Genomic DNA, 22063 nt, shown 5'->3' with positions numbered 1-22063 from the left:
TATAGTTTATTAAGTTTTAAATTATACGACAAATAGTAAAGATGTGCAAATGAAAAATATAAAAATTCTCTCAAAAACACGTTTTTATAAATAATATATAACATGTTTACTTACATAATACGTACATTTTTATAATATAGTTTTAGTAAAAAAAAAAAGAAAAAAAGATCAAAATAGTATGACATGATAGTACGTATAATTAAAACATTTTTTTTTTTTTTTTTAAACTTTGAAAGTCATAATGTCATAATAAATATAATACAGCTTATTTATTTTGTATTAAAGTATATTACACTTTGGATTATTTAGTTTTGTTTTGAACCCAATATATTGTAGAATATGTTTTAGAAATTTGTATGGTGTAAATATTTGTGGTACTTCTAGTTTAGAGTAAACAAAGATAGCATACATTTTATTGTGTTTATCGGAAGAGCGAAAATCAGTACTCTCTTAGACAAACATGTATGCGCTGTAAATCGGAATAGTGTTGTTGTAAAACAACTATAAAATAGTTTTATAATTTATATTTTATTCTATGACTTTAAAACATTCTGTTTATTCCGAAATGAAAATTTTAATTATCAGATAATTATTATTATGTCTGTTCATCCTGCTGGGTAGGATTTAGTGAGAACATATTTTCTCTTCATGACATTTCTTTAAGTTGCTTGAGAACTGTTCATTTAAGAATATTATGGCTATTGGCTAAAATTATAACAATCGTAAATTTTGGGTCCTAATTGGTTTTGTGTTCCAAAAAACCATGAATTGTGTTTTTTCTTGTTTCTTTCATATAGTTTGATATTTTAATTTCACTGTGCAATTAACTTTATCGTTATTTATTCATCTATACTTGTTTATACTATAATTTAAAAATTCTCATGTTCTGTTCTGTATTATAATTGTTAGTAAAAATGGTAATAAACACATTATTAAAATGTGTAACTTTTAGGTCAATTTGTTGTTGCCGATAATGGTCAATAAACGATAAACTAGGAATTAGAGCATAGTAATTTAGCGATTGGCTAATGGATCGCCATAGAACTTTCTTGGTCCATTCTTATGTCATGATATGTTTGCAATGTATTGTATAGATTCATGCTAGATCGTATAGTATTTCACAAAAAAAAAAAAAAAAAAAAATAATAAAAGCCAATTTTAATCATTTCAGTCTGATTAAGAGATAAGGATACATAGTTTTGTGATGATAGTACGAGTTCCTTAATAATAGCTATTTTAATGTAGTAGTAATTAAACAAAATAACAAAACAATGGGAAATTCTAAATATTGAAATTACTATACTAGGTGTTATTTATGAGTATTATAAAACTGGAAATATAGTTATATGATAGGCCAAGAAGGATTTAAGGTAATTTTAGGCATGAAGAGCTATTTTTTTATCAGAAAATGTAAATCCGCAAGTTATATTTAAGGCTAACACATGAATTTATTACATTATAGCTTATAGGAGTTTAAATTATACTATCAATATTAATTATCATGATTATTAATTATATATAATATACATTTTGTGTATACAAATATAGAAAATAAAAATTACACATTTTAATTCAAGTTAACGTTGATTCTCATTCTTATTATTTTTTTTTTTTTTTATAGTTCTTTTATGTAATTTATTTTTTGATAAGTTACAAAATATACTGTTATTTTGGAAATTAATCTTTAATCTATCAACATGATTTATTTTTTATTTTTTTTTTTTAATTTGTATTTATTTATCATTCACCTTTGACTTAATGATGGATTCGTTTTACTCAATACAACATTCTGAAATATCGATATCAACTTTATAAAATAAATATATTTATACACATAAATAATTTTAATTCATCTGAGCACACTATCTCACAAAAAAATTAATTCATCCAAATTATGAGTGTTTTAAAACTTCTCATTTTGTTGGGGTAATATAGTTTTTTTTTTTTTTCATTTTTATGGGTTTAATGAACGAATTATTTAACAATGATCAGTAACCACTTTTACTAAAATTAATATAATATTGTGTTTAAGTTTTTAGTAACTTTATTTTTATATTCTTATAGTTAGGGTTTCGTATATTTAGAATAAAGTTAAAAATAAGTTAGTATTGTATGAGTCTTATTGGTGATGTAATGATATAATTAAAACTTATAAATATTATTGAAGACGAATATACTAATAATTAAGTACTATACATTATTGTTCATTTTGAAGTTGATTAGTTATTAGTTTGCACTGCGAATAGACTTAATTTTGAATAAAGAATTCGTCTAACTAATTCAGATATTCTAGTCACGTGGATAAATTAAATGAATTATCCAATGACCAAGTAAAATATTTGAGATAAATTTAAAAAAAAAAGCTTTGTTGGCTGGCTTTGGTTTTATTTTTTTTAATTGACTTATAGAAAATAATTTTAATCACTTATAAAATTATATTGTTTACACTCAAATATACAAATTATTGGTTGTAAAATCTTAAACAATATTCCTATTAATGACTATTTAGAACTATAATAACACATTTTTCTAAAGATTTTATATCTAAATATATTAAAAAATTGAATAATAAACTTTTTTTCATTTTTAATAATTAGATATATTTATTTTTACATAAGTATAAATTATTTTAGTTTGTATTTTACAATAAATCATGTTAGTTGTTAAGATTAATAAAATTATATAAAAATTACTAGCATAGTGTTTATTTTTTTATCCTTATTTAAAACATTATTATCTATATTATTTTTATAGTTTTATTTTACAATTGAAAAGTAATCTTAAATTTGATCTTTTAATATGATTACTTATATAATTAAAAATACAAATTTATTCTAAATTTAAAAAATTGTATTACCTACTTTGAACTATTCTTTATCACATTTTTAAAAGACCATAAGTTTATTTTTCTATTAATTTAAAGATATGATATATGATTATCAATAAAGTTTTACTTAACTTTTTTTTTTTTTTTTTGAGTAAAAAATTATAGATCTTAGTGAAATGAATAAACTAAATACATTGCATACATAAATTTAAAAAAAAATAAATATGTTTTTGTTTTATAGTATAAAAATAATCAGTTCAGTAGAATGGATTAAATAGCACATTTAAAATAAATAATATCAAAAAATACTATGAAAATAAAAATTCATATTAAAAGTGTCATATATGCTTTATTTATATTAGTATATAAACTTATTTGTTTTTATTTATTGAGTTCCGTCATATTATGAATCTATACATAAAAAAAAACAAAAATATTCATACTTTAAAATTAATATGTGGTATATATTATACTAATTGTTATAAGTTATCATTTTTCATATTTTTCTAAGATTCACTGATTTTAATTTTTTATAATTATTGCTCCTATAGTCTGATCATACATATTATTTATTTATTTATTTTTTTTTTGAACAGTATAGTTTATAATATCTCTAGATATAGCAAGTGATATCATTGTAATAAATATTCTATAATATGATAAATTTTAATATTATACATAGGAATTAATCTTGGTTTTTCTATACAAAAATTTGGTGTCTTATCGACCTGCCATTGAGACTAGAAATTCTATAACGTAAGAGAAAACTTTTTTGTTTAAATCAGCCCCTTCTAGATTTACAATGAATTAATTTTGATCTAATTCGTTTAGGTTTGATTAGTTTTCCTATTCTAAAAGTTATATTTTTCTTAACGAGTATTTAATATTGCATAAATACTATTAGGATATCGTTTGGAATTTTTTAAAAGATTTTTAGTAAACTTTTGTACAATGATGAAAGTATTAAGTACTTATTCTTATGTGCGTTTAATCTACGAGTAGTAGAGTATATTTTGAGCTGAATAGCGAATATATATAATTTAATTGTATAGCACCTACTGTATCATTCTCAAACAATGATAACTTTATTACATTTTTTTTCCATTTTTTTTTAAATTTAAGTATTAATAAACAACTTTTAATAGCATAGACTGAAACTAATTCTTATTCATATTAATTCACAGCGTAATAGTTTGCAGAAACCCCGGAAAGATACCATAGGTATTTTATTTTCTTTATCGAGAAATTTCTCATAATGTGTACCTTTTATTATTTATTACACTGGTTTTCGTTCGTCTGATTATATATTTCATTATTCCTTCAGAGTTTTACATTAACAAAATAATTCAAGTGTGCGCCCAATTTAAGCACGTTTGAATAAGAACAAATTAAAAAAAGTCACGCCATGTCTGTAGGTGGTATCATATAATGATAGGTATGATTCAATGGGTACTAACATATTATACATAATAAACCGCACTAACAGTGGTTTTAGCGCTTTGTTTCTCTATATTTTAAGGTTTATTCTACCACCTTTATCATGAAAATACTAGGTACCTACAGTTTTTTTTTCTCTAACGTGCCGCGGTCACGTAAACGTCCGATATGCTACTATTACCTACATGGTAAAAGTGTACGAAATAATATTTTATACAGAGAGAAAAACGGAGACAGCGGCCAAGTCCAAATGTATAATGCATAAGCGTTTTGTGTATGCGCTGAAATAATAGCCGGATAAAGTCAGCGAAAGCTTTCGGAAGCTTAAAACTTTCTGCTCTGAAAGTTATTGTTCAACTTCTTGAACGCTCAAGAGAAGCAGAAGAATACGAAGAGGGTACGCACGCAAAATCAACACACACAAACACATACATACAAACTCAAACACTATGCAGTGTCGACTATATCGATGTCACTGACGATAGTAGCGAAGTCCTTACCTTATTGCCTTATCGTAAATTAGTGTAGACCAAAAATTACACAGTCTCCTATTGATTTAATTCATGGTAGAATTCCAAAAAAAAGTTTCAAACGATTTTGTTTTGATGTATATAGGCATGATAATAAATATAAAATAACATTTAATCTTGTTACTAAATTGTTTATGAGAAAAATTCGCTAATGACGTTAATAAATTCATGCAATACTCTGAGAGCGATAAAAAAAAATAAAAAATAAAAATGATAGAAACAGAGATAGAAAGATAGTGAAAACGTAGAGAAAAGGAATACACTTAAAACGAATCTAACATTAAATCATAATTCAAAGTATGATTACACGGTTTCGTTTCCTGTTCTTTATTTGGCTTCTCATAACATTTTTGCATTCCTCTTGTTTGAATAAAAACACGTGTAAGCGTGTACTTCTAATACAGTTACTATGGACATAATATTTTAGTGAAGATGCATTTTACTACGAAAATAAACAGCTTCCTTCCCCATCATCAATAAAGCGGTTATTATTATTATTATTATTATTATTATTATTATTATTATTATTGTTATTATTATTTATGTTGTATTGTTTTATAATAATTTCATAATGTATTCTTGTTGTATTATTTATTGAGGAAATGTCTTATATTCTTTATTTTTTCTCTTGTCTTTGGTTAAATTAGATATGAGTATATTGTTTATATATAACTATATGAACCATGAAATTAAAATTTAGTTTTTATATAATAATGTATCAATGTGTAATACATATAAGAATTATTTATTAAATTGTTTTACAGCGTAGCATACTATAAACGTTTTATCTTAATATAGTTAAATTTGAATAAATATTATGCAACAGTTTAGTTGATATTATCCAAAGTAATTTATATTATTTAATATAAATATAAATATATTATTATTATAGTATTTAAAATTAAACAGAAAACGTGGATATATTCACATTTAATGGCATAATCATTTTGAATACCAAACACAATTTTAAACTTACTCTAGTAGCATTAAATGATCATACACTGTTTTGTAAAATATATACCTATACTACTACATTTTGTAAAAGTAATAAAAATAACAATACATTAAAAAAATCTACTTGCAAGTCTAACGAAAATATTTTATGTTATTACATACATATACTATCAATTGGATTTATAATAAAATTTAATATTTTTTTTTTTTCTTTAACTCTATTTAAGTATTAAATCATGTCCAATGATTGGAATTTTATTAAGAATAATACTTTTTAAAGATCATTTTAGTAGTCTCTGATAAAATTACAAGGTAATGTATTTTCTGGTATTAGTTCTTACGTACAATCTATTTAAAACTTAAATATGAAAATATAAATACATATTTACATCAATATGAATAGTTTTTTTTTTTTATGTAATATAATTTTATTATGATTTTAATAATATCATAAACAAATTGTATATTCAAGTATTGCCTATATATAATTTATCATTATACGAAAAAAAAACATTAAATTTCAAAAATAAGTAGATAATTTTATGTTTAATTTATTTCATACTAATGGAAATTTTAAATTTTAATTTATGCAAATTGAATGCATTAGCTCATTTATATTTTTCAGCTCAGAATTATTGTATTTTCACAAAAATTTAACAATTATTAATGGCATGATTATATTTACAAAATAAATTTAAAAAAAAAATAAAAAATAAAAATATTATAGCTTGGTTAGAATATTAATGTATAACATGGCTAACAAAAATAAATACAATAATTTGTCACACTTATATTTAGTGGGTATATTATATATAATTTATTTATAATTAATAATATGTTCTTCTTACTTTTTTTTATTAATTCAAGGTTATAAAGTATTCATACGTATAAAAAAATAAATACTGCATTATAAATGAAATAATATATCAAGTAATAGAAATTTGTAATATTATTTGTGTAATTTACTAACCAAAGGTATTTAAAAAATATTATTAATATAATTATTAAAGGTTAGACAAAAAATGCATGAAAACATTCAAAAATATTATGAAAAGTAATTTCAGTGCAAAGTTATTTAGGAATTGAAAATTTCTGAAATATTCATATTAAATTTTGGTTATATTTTTTAAACACATTTTTTGAAAATGTTTATTATTATTAAAATATAATACAGATTCTGAAATAAATTCTATATTTTTCAGTAAATTTCAGTTTAAGTTTTTTGTTATTTTTTTTTTTTTTTTATTGTTCAAGTATATTTAATAGTAAACGTAAGTTTAATACAACATTGTAAATTTTTATAATATTTATTCATATTTAAAAAGAAAATAATCGGTTAATCAAAAATAATTATGATGATAGATTTACGAGTATGATACACCATTACGTACATTTTAATTAGATCTTTTCATATTACAGATTAAAAATAAAATAAAATTTTAGAGTTTAACACTAAATTTAAACTCCGAAAACATCTTAAATATGTTATTAATTATTTAAAATAGGAAACCTATGTTTTTTAGACCATATACAATAACCCAACTTTATATTATTTTATCAAATCTATAATTTGTTTAAGCCAAACACAATCTATCATATTCCCAGTTTTACACCTTTAATTGTATGTTTTAACTTTATTAATTTATCAGTAGAAATGTTTCAATCTATGTATAATATTATGCATATTTATCATACATTAAATTTATAAAAAATGTATTTGTTTTAGGTGTATCCGAGATCAGCATGCATATTTTATATGCGACCGCACTGATTTTGATATTGATTTTGTGTTTTATCGAAAATGCTTCTTCTAATGGTAAGATATTTAAAAAAAATATATTATATTAGATAAAGCGTTCATTTAAATAATATACATAATACTAGAGGTATTTTATTATTATGTTAATACTATAGTATGTAAGGATGATTTAACTCATCAACTTAATATTTAAGTGAAAACTCTAAAATCATTATCAATGTTTAAAAAATGCATATGGCTAACTATAATAACATAAAAAAAAAAGTGATTATTTTCAAATATGCCTCAATAATTCAAAATATATTTACGTTTTTGAAAATATTTCTAGTCGAAATATTTTTATATTTTTAATTCATTCATCCTAATAATTTTTTAAGTTTCTTACTTTATTAGATAATAACACACATTTTTAATTTCATATTTTGAGTATTGTGATTTATAAAAGTAGAAACTTGTACGAGTAATATTTGAAATGTAAGTATTTAAATATTAGGTGAGTGAAGTGTGGAGAAACGAGGATACCCCGCAAAATGTTCATCTACTAATCTACCTATTTAGCTTTAAATACCTATAACTCATACACTACTAATCCGAGTTCGATTTTAATTATTTCGAATTATCAGAATATTTATTAATTCGTATTTGATTTTAATGAAACACAATAATTATTTGATTATTTTATTTGTTCCTTATTTTAAGAAAGGCACCTAGGGCAGGGTTCCGTTTTCAGCAATAATGAACCTTTTTGTTTGCAGCCGTTCTATAATATTTATTTTTAGCCAATGTACTATTTTGGTCACCAATGTAAAATAATACCATTATAAAAAAATATAAAAAAAATTTAAAATAAATATTAAATCGGTATGCGACATGCCATTTTTTTTTTATAAAAGTCAATTATTTTTTAAATAAAATAATTGAACATTTTTGTGTATATTTTTTACAAATAAATATTCATTTGGTATGCTTGTCATAAGTGTCTACAGTTATTAAAATAAACGTTAATTAACTTTCAACTCGACTATCGACATGAGTACAATTGCACTACATGCATAAACTACACATAACGGCCGTTTAAAAATACCTATACCTATGAAAATTTAAACACAAAACAGAAAATCCTATGATCCTCTTATGATATACTATGTATAAATATATAGTGTTTTAAAAAGATGATAATCTTTTAACTAACGGTCAATTTATGAATCTGAAACTGGTGATATAATTTTAACGATAATTAATAATATAATTTAACATCAGTAATGAAAATAGTGCATAGGCTAAAAAGGGTTCCGTCAGACATTTAATAACTAAACAAAGTATACGATTTAAATCTATAGGTAATTGTACTACTGTTAACCAATAACAATTGATTAATTAAATAGTATGTGAGTACTTATTTAATTGTTATTCAAGTACTTATTTAGTTTTGTTTCCTTGCATCTATGCTCGATATAATGTGTAATGTAAACTTTTGATACGATAACTAATTAAAAATTATTTACCAATACATTTACTTTATGATAATTATAAGCATTTTGAATTTGAATTCAAAATAGCCTCTATTAATTTTTATTTTTTTAATAATTGGGACTATTTTTTAGTTTTACTTTGAACCTTTACTGCCGAGATACTGAATATTATAATAATCACCCTAATTAGGTATCCGATAATACTTGGAGTTTTAAAATTAGGACATTTTTTTGTGATAAATTAAGATCTCTAAAAAAACATAGGATTACAATTATTATTTAATTTGATGTTTGTTCAATACATTACCAAATAAACTAATGTTAATAAAATTAACTGAATTCAATATCATAAAATCAGTTTTAAGTCAATGTATTCAGAAAATATCACAAAACTTTCAGATTTTTATATTTAATTTATAACATATGATGCTAACAATAACATTATCTGAATTGCTGATCAAAAAATAATATTTTCTTTTAAGTAACGTTTTTATTGTAAACATAATATATTCATATAAACATTGAACATATTGAAATTAAATTGTATTTGAATAACAATACACAGAAGTAGGAAATACATTAATTTTTAAATAAATTGTAAGTCAATAGTATATTTATATTACTGTTGGTTAGCATTAAATTATGAAAAAAATAAATTTATAGACTATATTATTTTCTAAGAAACTTAAAAAACCGCAGTTAGTTCCATAATTTATTTAACTGTTTTCGTATTCTACGCGTTTAAAATTTTTAATAATACTCATTAATTATTCAATGGGCATTATGCTCCTTATATTACTTACATCATTAATTTAAAATAGTTATACTTTATTACATACAAATAGGTAGTAGATATTTCTTTGAGTTATTTTTAAGAATTTACATTACATCTTTCTTTAAATTAATTCATCTGATAAAGGTATATATTATTTTGCAAACTCGTTATAAACTATACAATTTATAAAGAATAAAATAAATGAAATTAATAACATAATTTTTATAGATACATTTCATATCATCTGTGTACATGTATTATAAATTAATTAATTAGAATAGAAGTTATGCAGCTGTGGAGTTTTACTTAAGCCAGTAACTTATTTATTAAACAATTTAATCGTTTATAATTTATATATGTCATTATATATGTATATAAATAAATATGTTAATTTATTTAAATATATGTTTATTTATTTTTTGAAATAATCACTTGACCAATTAATTTAGTCGTTTAATTTACATTTGAATAGTGCAAATCGTGTTGGTATACACAAATCATTAAGTGCACTAATAATAATATTATTACAATGTATGTGAGTACGATAGGTGTATTTTTGACTGTTTATCATTGCATTTGCTGATTTAAATAACATTAAAATGTGTTAGAAGCAGTGGTGTTTCATCGATGTAACTCCACTCAACAACTCGTAGTTCGATTAAAATGTATATGTACTCACCACAACTACACCGGAAGTGTGTAATATTTTACCCTGAGACACATATTGGCTTCGTCGATTCATTATTCGTGTATGCATAACCACGGATGTCGATTTGATTTCGACAAATTGCATTCGTGATGGATGGCGTTTTGTCGGAATGAAGTGTAGTATGGTCATGTCCGGTCACACCCCGTATGTTATATACATATTATCCGACTATCGTTTGTATTTGTTGCGGGGTGTTCGGTTGTCTTTCGATGTGTACACATAGGTAGGCAATGATGTATATACTAAACGGTATAATAGTAATAATAATACGTACGTGAATCGTGCAAGTGAAAAAACCCCACAATTACCCAATGGTTGGCTTTATTATTTTCAAAATCACATTTGTGAACGCCACCGTCAGTCGGTCGGTACCTACAGAGTGGTAGTGAAGCGGGAATAAAATGTGTATGTATGATAAAAAAAAATAAAAAACAAAACAAAATCGAGCACGAAAAATGTCGTATTGATTCGTATTGGTTTTTTTTCTCTCATTCCACAAATATCGTTATACACTCTACATAATTTAACCCTTGCGAACGAAATACTGGTGTCTAATGGTTTACCAATGACGAAAATGCTAAAAAATGCACCACATGTTCAACTGCGTATACCCGGAAACACCGATTCAAGCGAAAATTCGAATATTTAAATCTTTTACCCCAGTGTTTCTCTTCGTGTACTTAACCATTTTACATTTTTACTCATATTTAGTTGTGTATTGTAATCGTTTCATAGAAAACTACGCAATTACTACGATAGTATCGCTAGACTATGTAATATAATATAACAATTAAAGTGTCACGAAAGAATCACGCGTTAGTTAAATAAAGAGCTAGAGAAAATTTTAGATCTGAAAAAATTGTTTGATCATAAGTTTCTTTTTGTACAATATAAATTTACAAATATCTCTTATTTAGAGAACATTTTCAATAGAAGACAATAATATGTTTCTATTATTCTAGGTTTCCGATAAAGATAAGTTATATTGTTAGTTAACTATTGGGTATTGAAACTCACACAATTATTATAGCCAACCAATAAGTATTATATCCGCAAAATTATTTATTTGTTACAAATATATAATAATTTAATCAAAAGTATAATATGTAAAAAATATAATAAGAACAATAATAAAACATATAAAATAGGTACAATTTCATTTAAATATAAATTTCTTTTTAAACGTATAAAAACAGAGTTCAACTTATTTCATTTGAGTATATTGTACATTATCAACCGTATTAATATTATGATTTATTAGGAGTTATTACATGGAATATTAGATAATAAACAAAACTCAATTTTTAATATTTTCTGTAATAATTAAATTTTAAATTTTAGTTTAGTCATTAATAAAAAAAAAAAAAATCTTTTAGAATTAAATTAAATTTATTAATTAATTAATTATTCTAACAATTATAATTAAAATAAGCAATAGTAAACTACTAACAAATCGAATAATAGTTTAGTGATCAAACAAAATATATGCAATTTAAATAGATAAATGAATAATAGTTATGCTAATTTAAACGAAGTATAGACTATATGTATTATGTATAGAATATTTTATTGTAATCATGTACAATGTAAATGTTTGTTATAATTATTACAAAGGTATGTGTGTTTAAGATTTAAATACCACAATTTAATTCCCTGTTTTTTTTTTTTTATGTATTGTATTCATATGTATTTTTTTTTGTTTTTTACTTTTAAAAATTGACACTCACTAAAAAATACGTGTTTAAAACTAAATTACTAAAATGAGTATATTAAAAAATATCGGATAATTCAATGTTAATAAAACACTGTTAATTTGTAAGAAACAGAAATTGAATTTTAGAACCTGTCTTATAAAATGTTCAATTGTGTCAAGTGGTAGTGAACAATAATTGAATCACTACCAATTCAATCCTTAACGATGATTATTGGACAGACGTTGAAGAAATAGTTCCTGACCGGTAGTTGGAACGTATCGCTGAAAATATAAGGCTTTTATTGTAATTACCCATTCGGGCTATGTAATTAATGTGTAGGGATTTTGGTCTCTGGATGACCGGTTGCAGGGTTGTTTAATCATCAGAAGGCAGGTAAAATACGACATAGTTCGTATGGATCGACCCCGAAATTGTAAACAAGTACAACCTATTATACTTTCTAAGCTATTTTTATATTTCGAGCGAATATTTGTCATTTGTCATTACTATCTTCTTTGCACGATGGACGATGGTAGATAATACAATATTTTAATCATCTCAATTATTTTCACTACTTACTTCTAATCATAAATTATTCAACTCTCATAAAATCCAATTAAAATGTGAATTTACTAATCATAATCGATTTATTATATAGGGAATTTAAACCATTTATTTGTAGTTTGCGTGATTCAATTATTGCAATGTATAATATCATCTATATCATAGCTATTTAAAACTCAATATAATCAGTATTTAGAAGTAGATAATTTTTGGATTCATTCATTGCTGGTTGTATTCACGTGGAATCATGATATACTTCGAGAGATGATTCGGTGAATTTACGAATTCACTACGAAATATCTAACCAATCCAAAACGCTAAGGTATAAATGAACTAAAACTTAAGAATACAATACACATTTATTAAGATAAGTTTATTTTTGAATCTATTTTAACACAAACTATGTCATTACGTTAAAGATTATTTTGAAATTTTTTGTACTACCAATCGTGATGCAAAAATGCTTTTATAATATATACTAAAATAATAATTGTCTCGATCGAGTTTTGTTTACGTTAAGATTTAAGTGTAATAGAACACGCGTGTTTGAATAAACCAAACAAAATCTTGAAACCTTACATTTTGTTTGTGAAACTTAGAAAGTATTAGTTTGAGATACATCAAATATTTTCAATAAAATCAAATCAAAATATTTACGTTAAATTGAGTTTAACTTTCAGATACCTAACATTTTACTTGGTTCTTATTAAAATATTATCTCTATAAAATATTAAAAATATCATATTAAATTTTTAGAAATGTTGGATAAATGAAGAAATTTTGAATTTGATAAGGCATGTAATATACATATATTATTTTTATAGCATGTAGTTTTCATATAAATGTATGGTTATACTTATTATATCGTTGAATATAATAAATAATTCAATAATAATTAAACTATTAACTTTACATATATATTAATGTTTATATTATTTAATAGTAAGAAATCATGAAAGTATTTCAATTGATATAAATAATAAATAATTAAAATATTTTGAATAACCAAAAAAAAAAAAAAATAAAAATATTTACTTAAAAGTTACTCAAGGAGAATGTAGTTAATTAAAAATTATATTATGTTATAAAAACTATCCAATAAGTGCACATATTATATTATATTTAAGATAAAGAAAAAAAAATGCATTGTAATAAAAAAAGTTTTTTGTATCATATTAATTTAATAAAAAATATAATAATGTAAAATAAAACACATAAGCCACAACGAATTAATCAAAAACTATACTTTAATTAATATTCATGTATTGTATGATAATATGTTGAATTTGAAAACTTACGTGAATAATAAGTGGTTGTTGTTGCTAATTCACGAATTACCAGCAAACAACTAACAAGTCACCTATGGTGTCCATACTAAAATATCCATTGGAAACACAATGGTAATGCAAATTACTAAACATAAAATATTGAAACATATTCGCAACAATATTCCAATTAGTCTTTGCATATATTAAAATAATTAAAATAAACGTATTCTAACTTAAATAGTGCTTACTAAGAAATAATATAATATTAGAGCACTAGGCTAATATTTCATTAATAAGCTGTAAATAAATATTTTAGATTACATAAAAAAAAAACTGAGTCACTAGATACGTATACTCGTAATATTATAATACATTTTATAGCAGTGTACTCAGTATTCAACATTCCTTTGATGATTTTGAGTATAACAAAGTTTTAAGTAGATCTATATATAAATTGTAAATCAAGTAGAATCGATACTTTTAGAAGTCCCTTAGTTTATTTTATCAATAGATTTATACACGGAAAGGAAAAGTACCAACAATCATAAAATTGGTTTAAAATAAAACAAGGTTTGATCCAAATTTCACTCATACTAGTTTTTAAAAATCTTTGATTTATTATCCTTTTTGAATATTAGAAATATTTCATAAGATATTATCTTGTTTTAAGATAAATGAAGTTAGACAATCATTTAACACTGAGTATCTTAATTTATTATGCAATATCTTATCTATTCCTTTTTATGTATATAATATAAATGATATGTATTCAATTTTTAGAAAAATAATAAAATCATATTAATTGTTGAATATTTTATTTTATTTTATTTTTTTGTTTAATAATGTATACTCTCATAACAAATCTACGTTAAATTGTACGTACTTTTCACATGCATTTTTTAAATTTATTAATATTTATTTTTGTAAATAACAAAAAAAAAAAATAAAAATAAAAATAAATACACTTTAAAGCTGATGCAGACAGAGTGGTTTAATTCTTTAACTCTTTTTATTTTTTATTATGTATAAGCACACGTTTTGTTTACATTATTATTTCTTTCAAACGGGCTGATGACATTTTGTTCATATATATTTTAACTAGCCATAAATTATTTTATAATTTATATTAGTCAATGAGCTAAAACTAAATTTTAAGGAATTATAGTATACCTAATATTATAATGTTAAAGTATAATTTACTTTAATACATACACTATAGTTACAATTAAAATTAGAATTTGATTGAACACAATACGTTTCTATTATAAAAAAAAAAAAAATAAATAAAAAAATATTTAAAGTAATTTTAAGCATGCATTTATATTACCAAATGTTTTTGATATCGAATTTAATATGTTATATTTAATTATTTTATAAATTACTGAAAAACATAATATTTATTGAATAAATAAACAAAAATCAATGTGTTGAATTTATGTATATAATAAAAATAAACTAGGTATTTACTATACCTACCTAAATAAAGTCAATAAGTTAAATTAAAATATATATATTATGTTTGATTCAGTTTTTCATAGTATAAATTATTAACAAGTAGTACTTAAAGAATCAAAATCAACATGTAAATATCCCTCAATAGTTGTATAGTCAATAAATAAATTAACACTAAAAAGAGCTCGTACAAATAAAATGTAAATTTAAATATCCAATATATTATTTATTTACGTTCAATGAAAATTTAAAAAAAAAACTTACTAAGAGTATTATATGATTTACAAAATATTTAAATCTTATGTCATTAGGCTTAGTTATAAAAGTGTAAGTATTGTTATTACCAGTTAAAAATTTATATTGTGTATATTGTGTATGAATTGAAATAAATGTATAAATATATTACTGGTAATTTAGTTTAAAAATATTTTTATTCATAAAAAAATGATTACTGTTACTGTTACTAAATTGATTATTATTATTTAATTTATCTCTTGCTTTTAAATATTTTTTTATAACATTATCTTTACTGTTGATGATAATATAAAAATAAATTTAGAATTTAACGATTATTACACAGTATAATATTTTTTTTATATTTTCACAAGTAATAATGAGATCAATAATATTAATAGATTAATAATTATTGAAATATAAATTTATGATTCTTACTTTTAAAAGCTAAACAAATATCAAGTACTAATTAAGTATACAATAATAACTAATAATTAATATGCTGTTCTGTTATAAACTCAAACTGGAAATTCTATTCATTTTAATGTTCAACGTTTTGACGAATTGATCGTATATTTTTGTGATTATTCATTTACTGTCATAAATTAATCAAGCTTATTATATTTATTAGATAGTATTCATTATCAAAGCATTTTTTTTATATAATATTATTTATAATATTTATAAAGTGCTAAAATATAAGAGTTTAAAAGAAAGAAAAAAAAAACGATTAATAGCGTTTTAATTAAAGATTTTTTTTTTATTATTATTAATTACATCAGAGCTTTCAATTATATTTAGCTGTACGTATTGTATATCACTAAGTTACTCAAAATTAATTTCATTAATATACATTTAATGGTTATGAGAATATTTCCATAAAATAGATAGCTTTCTTACATTTTTGTGATTTTAAACTTACAATGATAATATAAGACACAATTATAATCACAAGTCGTCGTCGTTAAAGTGAAAATGAAATAATCATAAAAGTGAATAATTGGAACATTTCTTTTATAAATATTATTAAATCCATACTTTCTACATTTCAATGGTTTTTATAATATATATAAATCTTAGTGATACATTTCAAAATTATTCAATGTTTTCGTTTAGATTTCATATTTTTTCGTTGATATAACATTTTATTATGCGTTCGAATTCATAAATCATTATAGTTTGTTTATTATTATGTATGACAGTGCCTATAGTATTATGATCTTCAATTTCAGTACAACAATCAATCTTTACTTATTCTTTCTCTTAGTACTTCGTTGTGTTATATAATTTAGGATGTTAATGATAAATATAATTATTTATTTTATACACTTGGTATTAAAATGTACGATTAATTAATACTCTCCAAAATTACGTATGTTTGCTGTTTAATTTAAATAAACAACTTTGTATAACATGTACTCAGTAGTACATTTAATACCGATTTGTGTTTTATTTTTTTATAATTATTGTAATTATATAATGTAAAAATAATAAATGTATTGTACCTAAATACAATTTTTAAAATAAAACTATAGATAAGAAAATACTTTTTTAAGAATACAATTATTAGTTCAAATGAAAATCACAGTTGAAATAACTATTATAATGTGTGTTTTTCATCAAAACTAAAGTTAGTTATTTTAATCCAATAAGTATTACAATTTATTTTATTTAACTTAATAAAAGTCACACCATTAACATATTTATGGTTATGAACTTTAATAAAAAAAAAAAACTAACATCTAACAAAAACTCTCTGAACAAAATATTCCAAACCTCAGGTATATCCCATAATAAATCCCAAAAATATCATCCATCAAGGAAAAATATGATAAATGGGTAAATATTTTAATATTTTTAATCATAGCAGAATTATAATATTTTTTATTCATTCTCAACTTAGAGGTTATCATAAATAAAGTAAGAATATAATTATTGAAACATAATATAATATTTTTTGTGGATGAATGCACATAGTGATTTGATGTCTGTAAGTCCGCATAGGTTTATATTATTGTTACTGTTTTTTTTTTCTTATCATAACCCTTAAATTATGAAAATTGCATATGTTTTCGAATATATCATTTGAAATACAATATTTAATTAATAGTTTATCATACATATTAAATTAGTATTTTACACAGTATTATTTTTAATCTATAAAATATAAAATCATAATAATGCAATCTTGATGTAACTAATGTCGGGTTATGTTAGTCAAAAATATGTATCCACTACATAAACTATTGTAATATATTGGATTATTTTTTTTTTTTTTTACAAACAGTTATCGGAAAGACTAAATTCTGTATGAATAATTCAAAAACACCTACAATATCTTTGAATGTTCCCTGTGTTTAGTACATCCTACAACCCCGTATACCTATTTCGAAATATATGTTTAAAAAAAAAAAATTACTCACGTTTCCAACTGTCATTATTTAAGCCATTTGATCCAGTAACAATAATCAATTGACTCGTCTGGTTAGGTTGTTGGCCAAAAGAGCAAAATGGAATTGCTGAAAATACCGTGTAATGGACCTCGTAAATCACTTTTATGACATTTAGTACTGTTGTAGATTTCTCAGGAAACTTAATGTGGCCATAGAATGCATTGTAGATGTGGAAAAAAACCTCATGTTGAAAATCTAAATGACCATAGATTAACCATTTTAAATCAATACGATAATATAAAAATATAAATCCATTTTTAAAGCCTAAACATAAGTTTTATTTAAATATTTTTTTTGTAAAATATACAATATGTCATAGTATTTATAATAAGCATAAGTGCTGAAGGTTATATTGTTATACATGGATTAATTTGATTTAAGGAGCTACCCCCAATAGTAATACATATTACATAAAGCTTATGTTAGGTTTTTTATTTATTTTTTTTTTTTTTTTAATCTATTGCTAGTAGGTCTCTACACCAGATAAGCAGTTTATCTTTAGCCTTCTCTATGGGATTCCAGGGATGTTGGCTGAGTTAAGCGCGAGAGTTAAAGAGTTATAATGGTTTGTTAGATGGGAGTAAATTGACTTGTAGGACAATGTTGCTGCCTTTGATACTTGTTGTATATTTAAATCAAAATGAAGCGTTTGATTTGAAACAAAAAAGAGAGCATTTGTAATCAAAAGTAATGTTATAGATCCGACAGTTTTTATTTTTTTAATGTTAGTTTTTTTCAGAAACACTCTACAATCGAATGCCATAAGACCATATTGGTTTTAGTAAAGATGCATACAAAAAGAGTTTTTTTTTTAGGCTGATTCTGAAACTATCGATATAATCATTTTAATTTTACATATCAAATTAAACCAACCTATTTTCTAAGTTTATAAACTATGATATAGGTAACCATTAATAATTATTTATTGTTACATAATTTTCAGTTCAAAATTACTAAAAATCACTAATATATTGTTAAATATACAATAGGTACGTAAGTTTGATGTATTTGTGCCAGTAAACAATATACATAAAAATATTATCAGATATTATCTCAAATTACATTTTAGAAATTTATCTGACATTTATTATGTTATTTTATACCAACATTTAAACATAGAATGTATTCATTTTTGAACTTACAACTTTTGACTGTAAAAAACTTTGTTGAGATATTTTACTTAGTTTATATTATGTTCAAAGACATTTTATTTTTTTAAATTTGTTTTAAGTAAGATATTAAAATGTTACGTTGCAAAAAAGGCATTAGATTTATCGTCAAATACAAATTATCTCATTTTTCATAAACGTCATCCATCAACACTTTTTATTTCTGATGGATATAACGACCCACTTATTTTTCAGCAATGTTCGAAACTAATACCCAAACGTCACTAAAAATTTACCCATCGTGTAATAGGTTGCGATATTTAAATATTTAAAGAGCACATAGCCCCTTTTAATGATGGCATCATGTAATAATTTATGGTTATAATTTATAGTAGTTACTTTGTAAATCACTATATTTACAAATAAAAATATTGTTCAACGAAAATAATCATTCTTCATCTAGCCTTAAATACTAAGGATATTATCTACTAAATGTCTTTAAATTAAATACGTTTATATAATTTGGTATGTTATTCAGTATTTGTATATATTTCTAAAAAATCGTTGTATAGTATAAAATATGTATAATGTTTAATTAGTAATATAATGTTTTATAAGTTGATAGCTAGCAAATTTTCAACAAGTTTTAAATTGTATTTTCAAATTTGTGTTTAACCAAAAATACTTTATGATATGATGAATCTAGTAAATAAATGTTGTATAACCACACAAATCAGAATGATCAGAGGTGGTTTATCAGTAGTAATGTTTTATAAACACACGTATCGTGTATTGAACATGGAATATAAACACGTTAAAACAAGTTGATATTTATTGTTAAACTGTGTATAGTTCCTACGTAATAAAATAAAAAAAAAAATCGTTGTAATTTCGTTGAAATGTCGGGGTCATCCCAAAATATACGAGTAAAACGACTCGATTACTGTATCCGGGGAAAACTTTTACATACACCAGTGTTCAAGGGATGAAAAATTATCATTGTCAAATGATGGTCAAATGCTGTTTAGAGCAGGGCGATTTTTATGTTAGGTACATTTTTCAGCTGGCCTGAGGCCAAAGTACAAGAGACTCATAAAACATTGTGGTCAAACAAACAATGGACGTATCGAGGACTAGGATTCAGGCGTGGATAGTGGTGAGAAGGGGAAAAACACTCTACCAAGAAAAATCTTGTGCTATAAGCGATTTTATGATATTGTTTATGCGACACGAAATGCGCTAGTTTTCGATGGGTTAGAAAAGTATAAGTTATTTACGTTATTTTTTGGGAATAAGCACACACATTAAATATGAAGTTTCAAGACAGAGGGTAATATGATATGCGGTTGACCGTTATTGTTAGATTACACAGACGCTCTAGTAACCTTAAATCGATAATAATAAACTACCTACTTACGTTTATAGCTTAAGACAATTTAATTATGAAGTACCAAAAATCATGTACAATAACTTGCTATAACTAGAAAACATAAATGGATTCTAATAAAACATAAAATATAAATACTTAAGAAAATATTTTAAATTAAAATTTTAAGCAATTTTACTCATTACGCCATAGTTTTAATATTATTATAGTTAAAATAAATATTTAACTAAATATAATATCAATAATTTTTTTTAATTTATATTCAACATTAGAATTATACGATAAATGTTTGATGTATTTAGTTGGTAGTAAAATAATACAGTCAACTGATCATTCTATTCCTGGGAGCGATCATTCAAGACCAGAGAAGTAGTGAATTACGGATTGTATATTTTAAGGCATGGTTATATGATTGCAAAATGTTTTATGATTTGTCCTTAAGTTATGTTATTAAAACCCTGATAATAGTGAATTAATTATAATGTAAGATGTTAGTTTCTACTTCATGATCCATTCGTGACTATTGGCTTTTTAAATAATATATTTGCTTGTAGTTAACGTTTCTTTAGCAAAATTGACTGAGTATGATTTAAACATCGATTCATTCATCTTTAAATCCTTACTAAATAATAAAAAAAAAAATGAGGAAAATAGGTGTTCATTCCGTTTTACAGTATGAGTTGATATCGTGTATCTCATAATTGAGTAGGTTACTGTGATAAATATTTCACGTTTTAATTTAATAATGAAAATTAATGAATCATTATTTATGAAAAAAATATTCTGAGTAAAGATGGCGATCAATCTAAAATCATAAAAAAACATATTATTGATATTAACAACCATAGTAATTTATTTTATAGTAAATTTATTTTAACATAGTATAAACTATAAAATAGGCAATAACATAAAAGTAATATAAATTTGTAATTTAATCACTTAAATATCATCGTATTCGTCAAAGTTTCAAACTATCATTCATGTATATTGAATTACAACAAAACAACCAACATTTTTATTCTTCGAGTACAAAACTAATTTCATCCAAATTTGAATTTACAATGTGTAATATATTTATAAAAAAAGATAATTCGTACTTTGATTGTATATTTTATATTTTCAAATGACTATAATAACAATTTATGAGTAGCCTTGTACTCAATTTTCAAACATTTTGACTAAGAAAAATTATTTTCATTAATATTTATGAGAAAAAAAAACTAAATAAAAATCCAGAATATCTAAAATTTAAAACGTCTAAAACAGTCAAAATATTTAAAAAAAATTATAATATAAACAATTGTCGAAAAATACACGTATCAATTAATTACTTGCTTTTGTAATTTATTATTACGCATAATAAAAAATTCGATTTTCTATTAAATATGCATGTTATCCTTTAAAAGGTAATAAAATACAAAAACAGCAATGGTAAAAAT

General features: G+C 22.8%; 1 protein-coding gene across 2 annotated transcripts in view; it reads left to right on the top strand.

Annotated features, from left to right (window-relative positions):
- The window catches only part of LOC112598642 (zwei Ig domain protein zig-8-like), a 252907-nt gene that overhangs the window by 13335 nt on the left and 217509 nt on the right, over positions 1-22063 (top strand). For both annotated transcript variants that reach the window (XM_025345166.1, XM_025345165.1), the window contains exon 2: positions 7475-7564. In XM_025345166.1, the coding sequence (XP_025200951.1) occupies positions 7492-7564 (73 nt within the window). In that variant the 5' untranslated portion in view covers positions 7475-7491. The remainder of the gene's footprint in view (positions 1-7474; positions 7565-22063) is intronic.

This window comes from Melanaphis sacchari, unplaced genomic scaffold (genome assembly GCF_002803265.2).
Source record: "Melanaphis sacchari strain LSU unplaced genomic scaffold, SCAv2.0 Contig49_pilon_pilon, whole genome shotgun sequence".
Taxonomy (NCBI): domain Eukaryota; kingdom Metazoa; phylum Arthropoda; class Insecta; order Hemiptera; family Aphididae; genus Melanaphis; species Melanaphis sacchari.
Note: the sequence above shows the minus strand (reverse complement) of the source record. Positions and strands in the feature narration are given on the sequence as shown.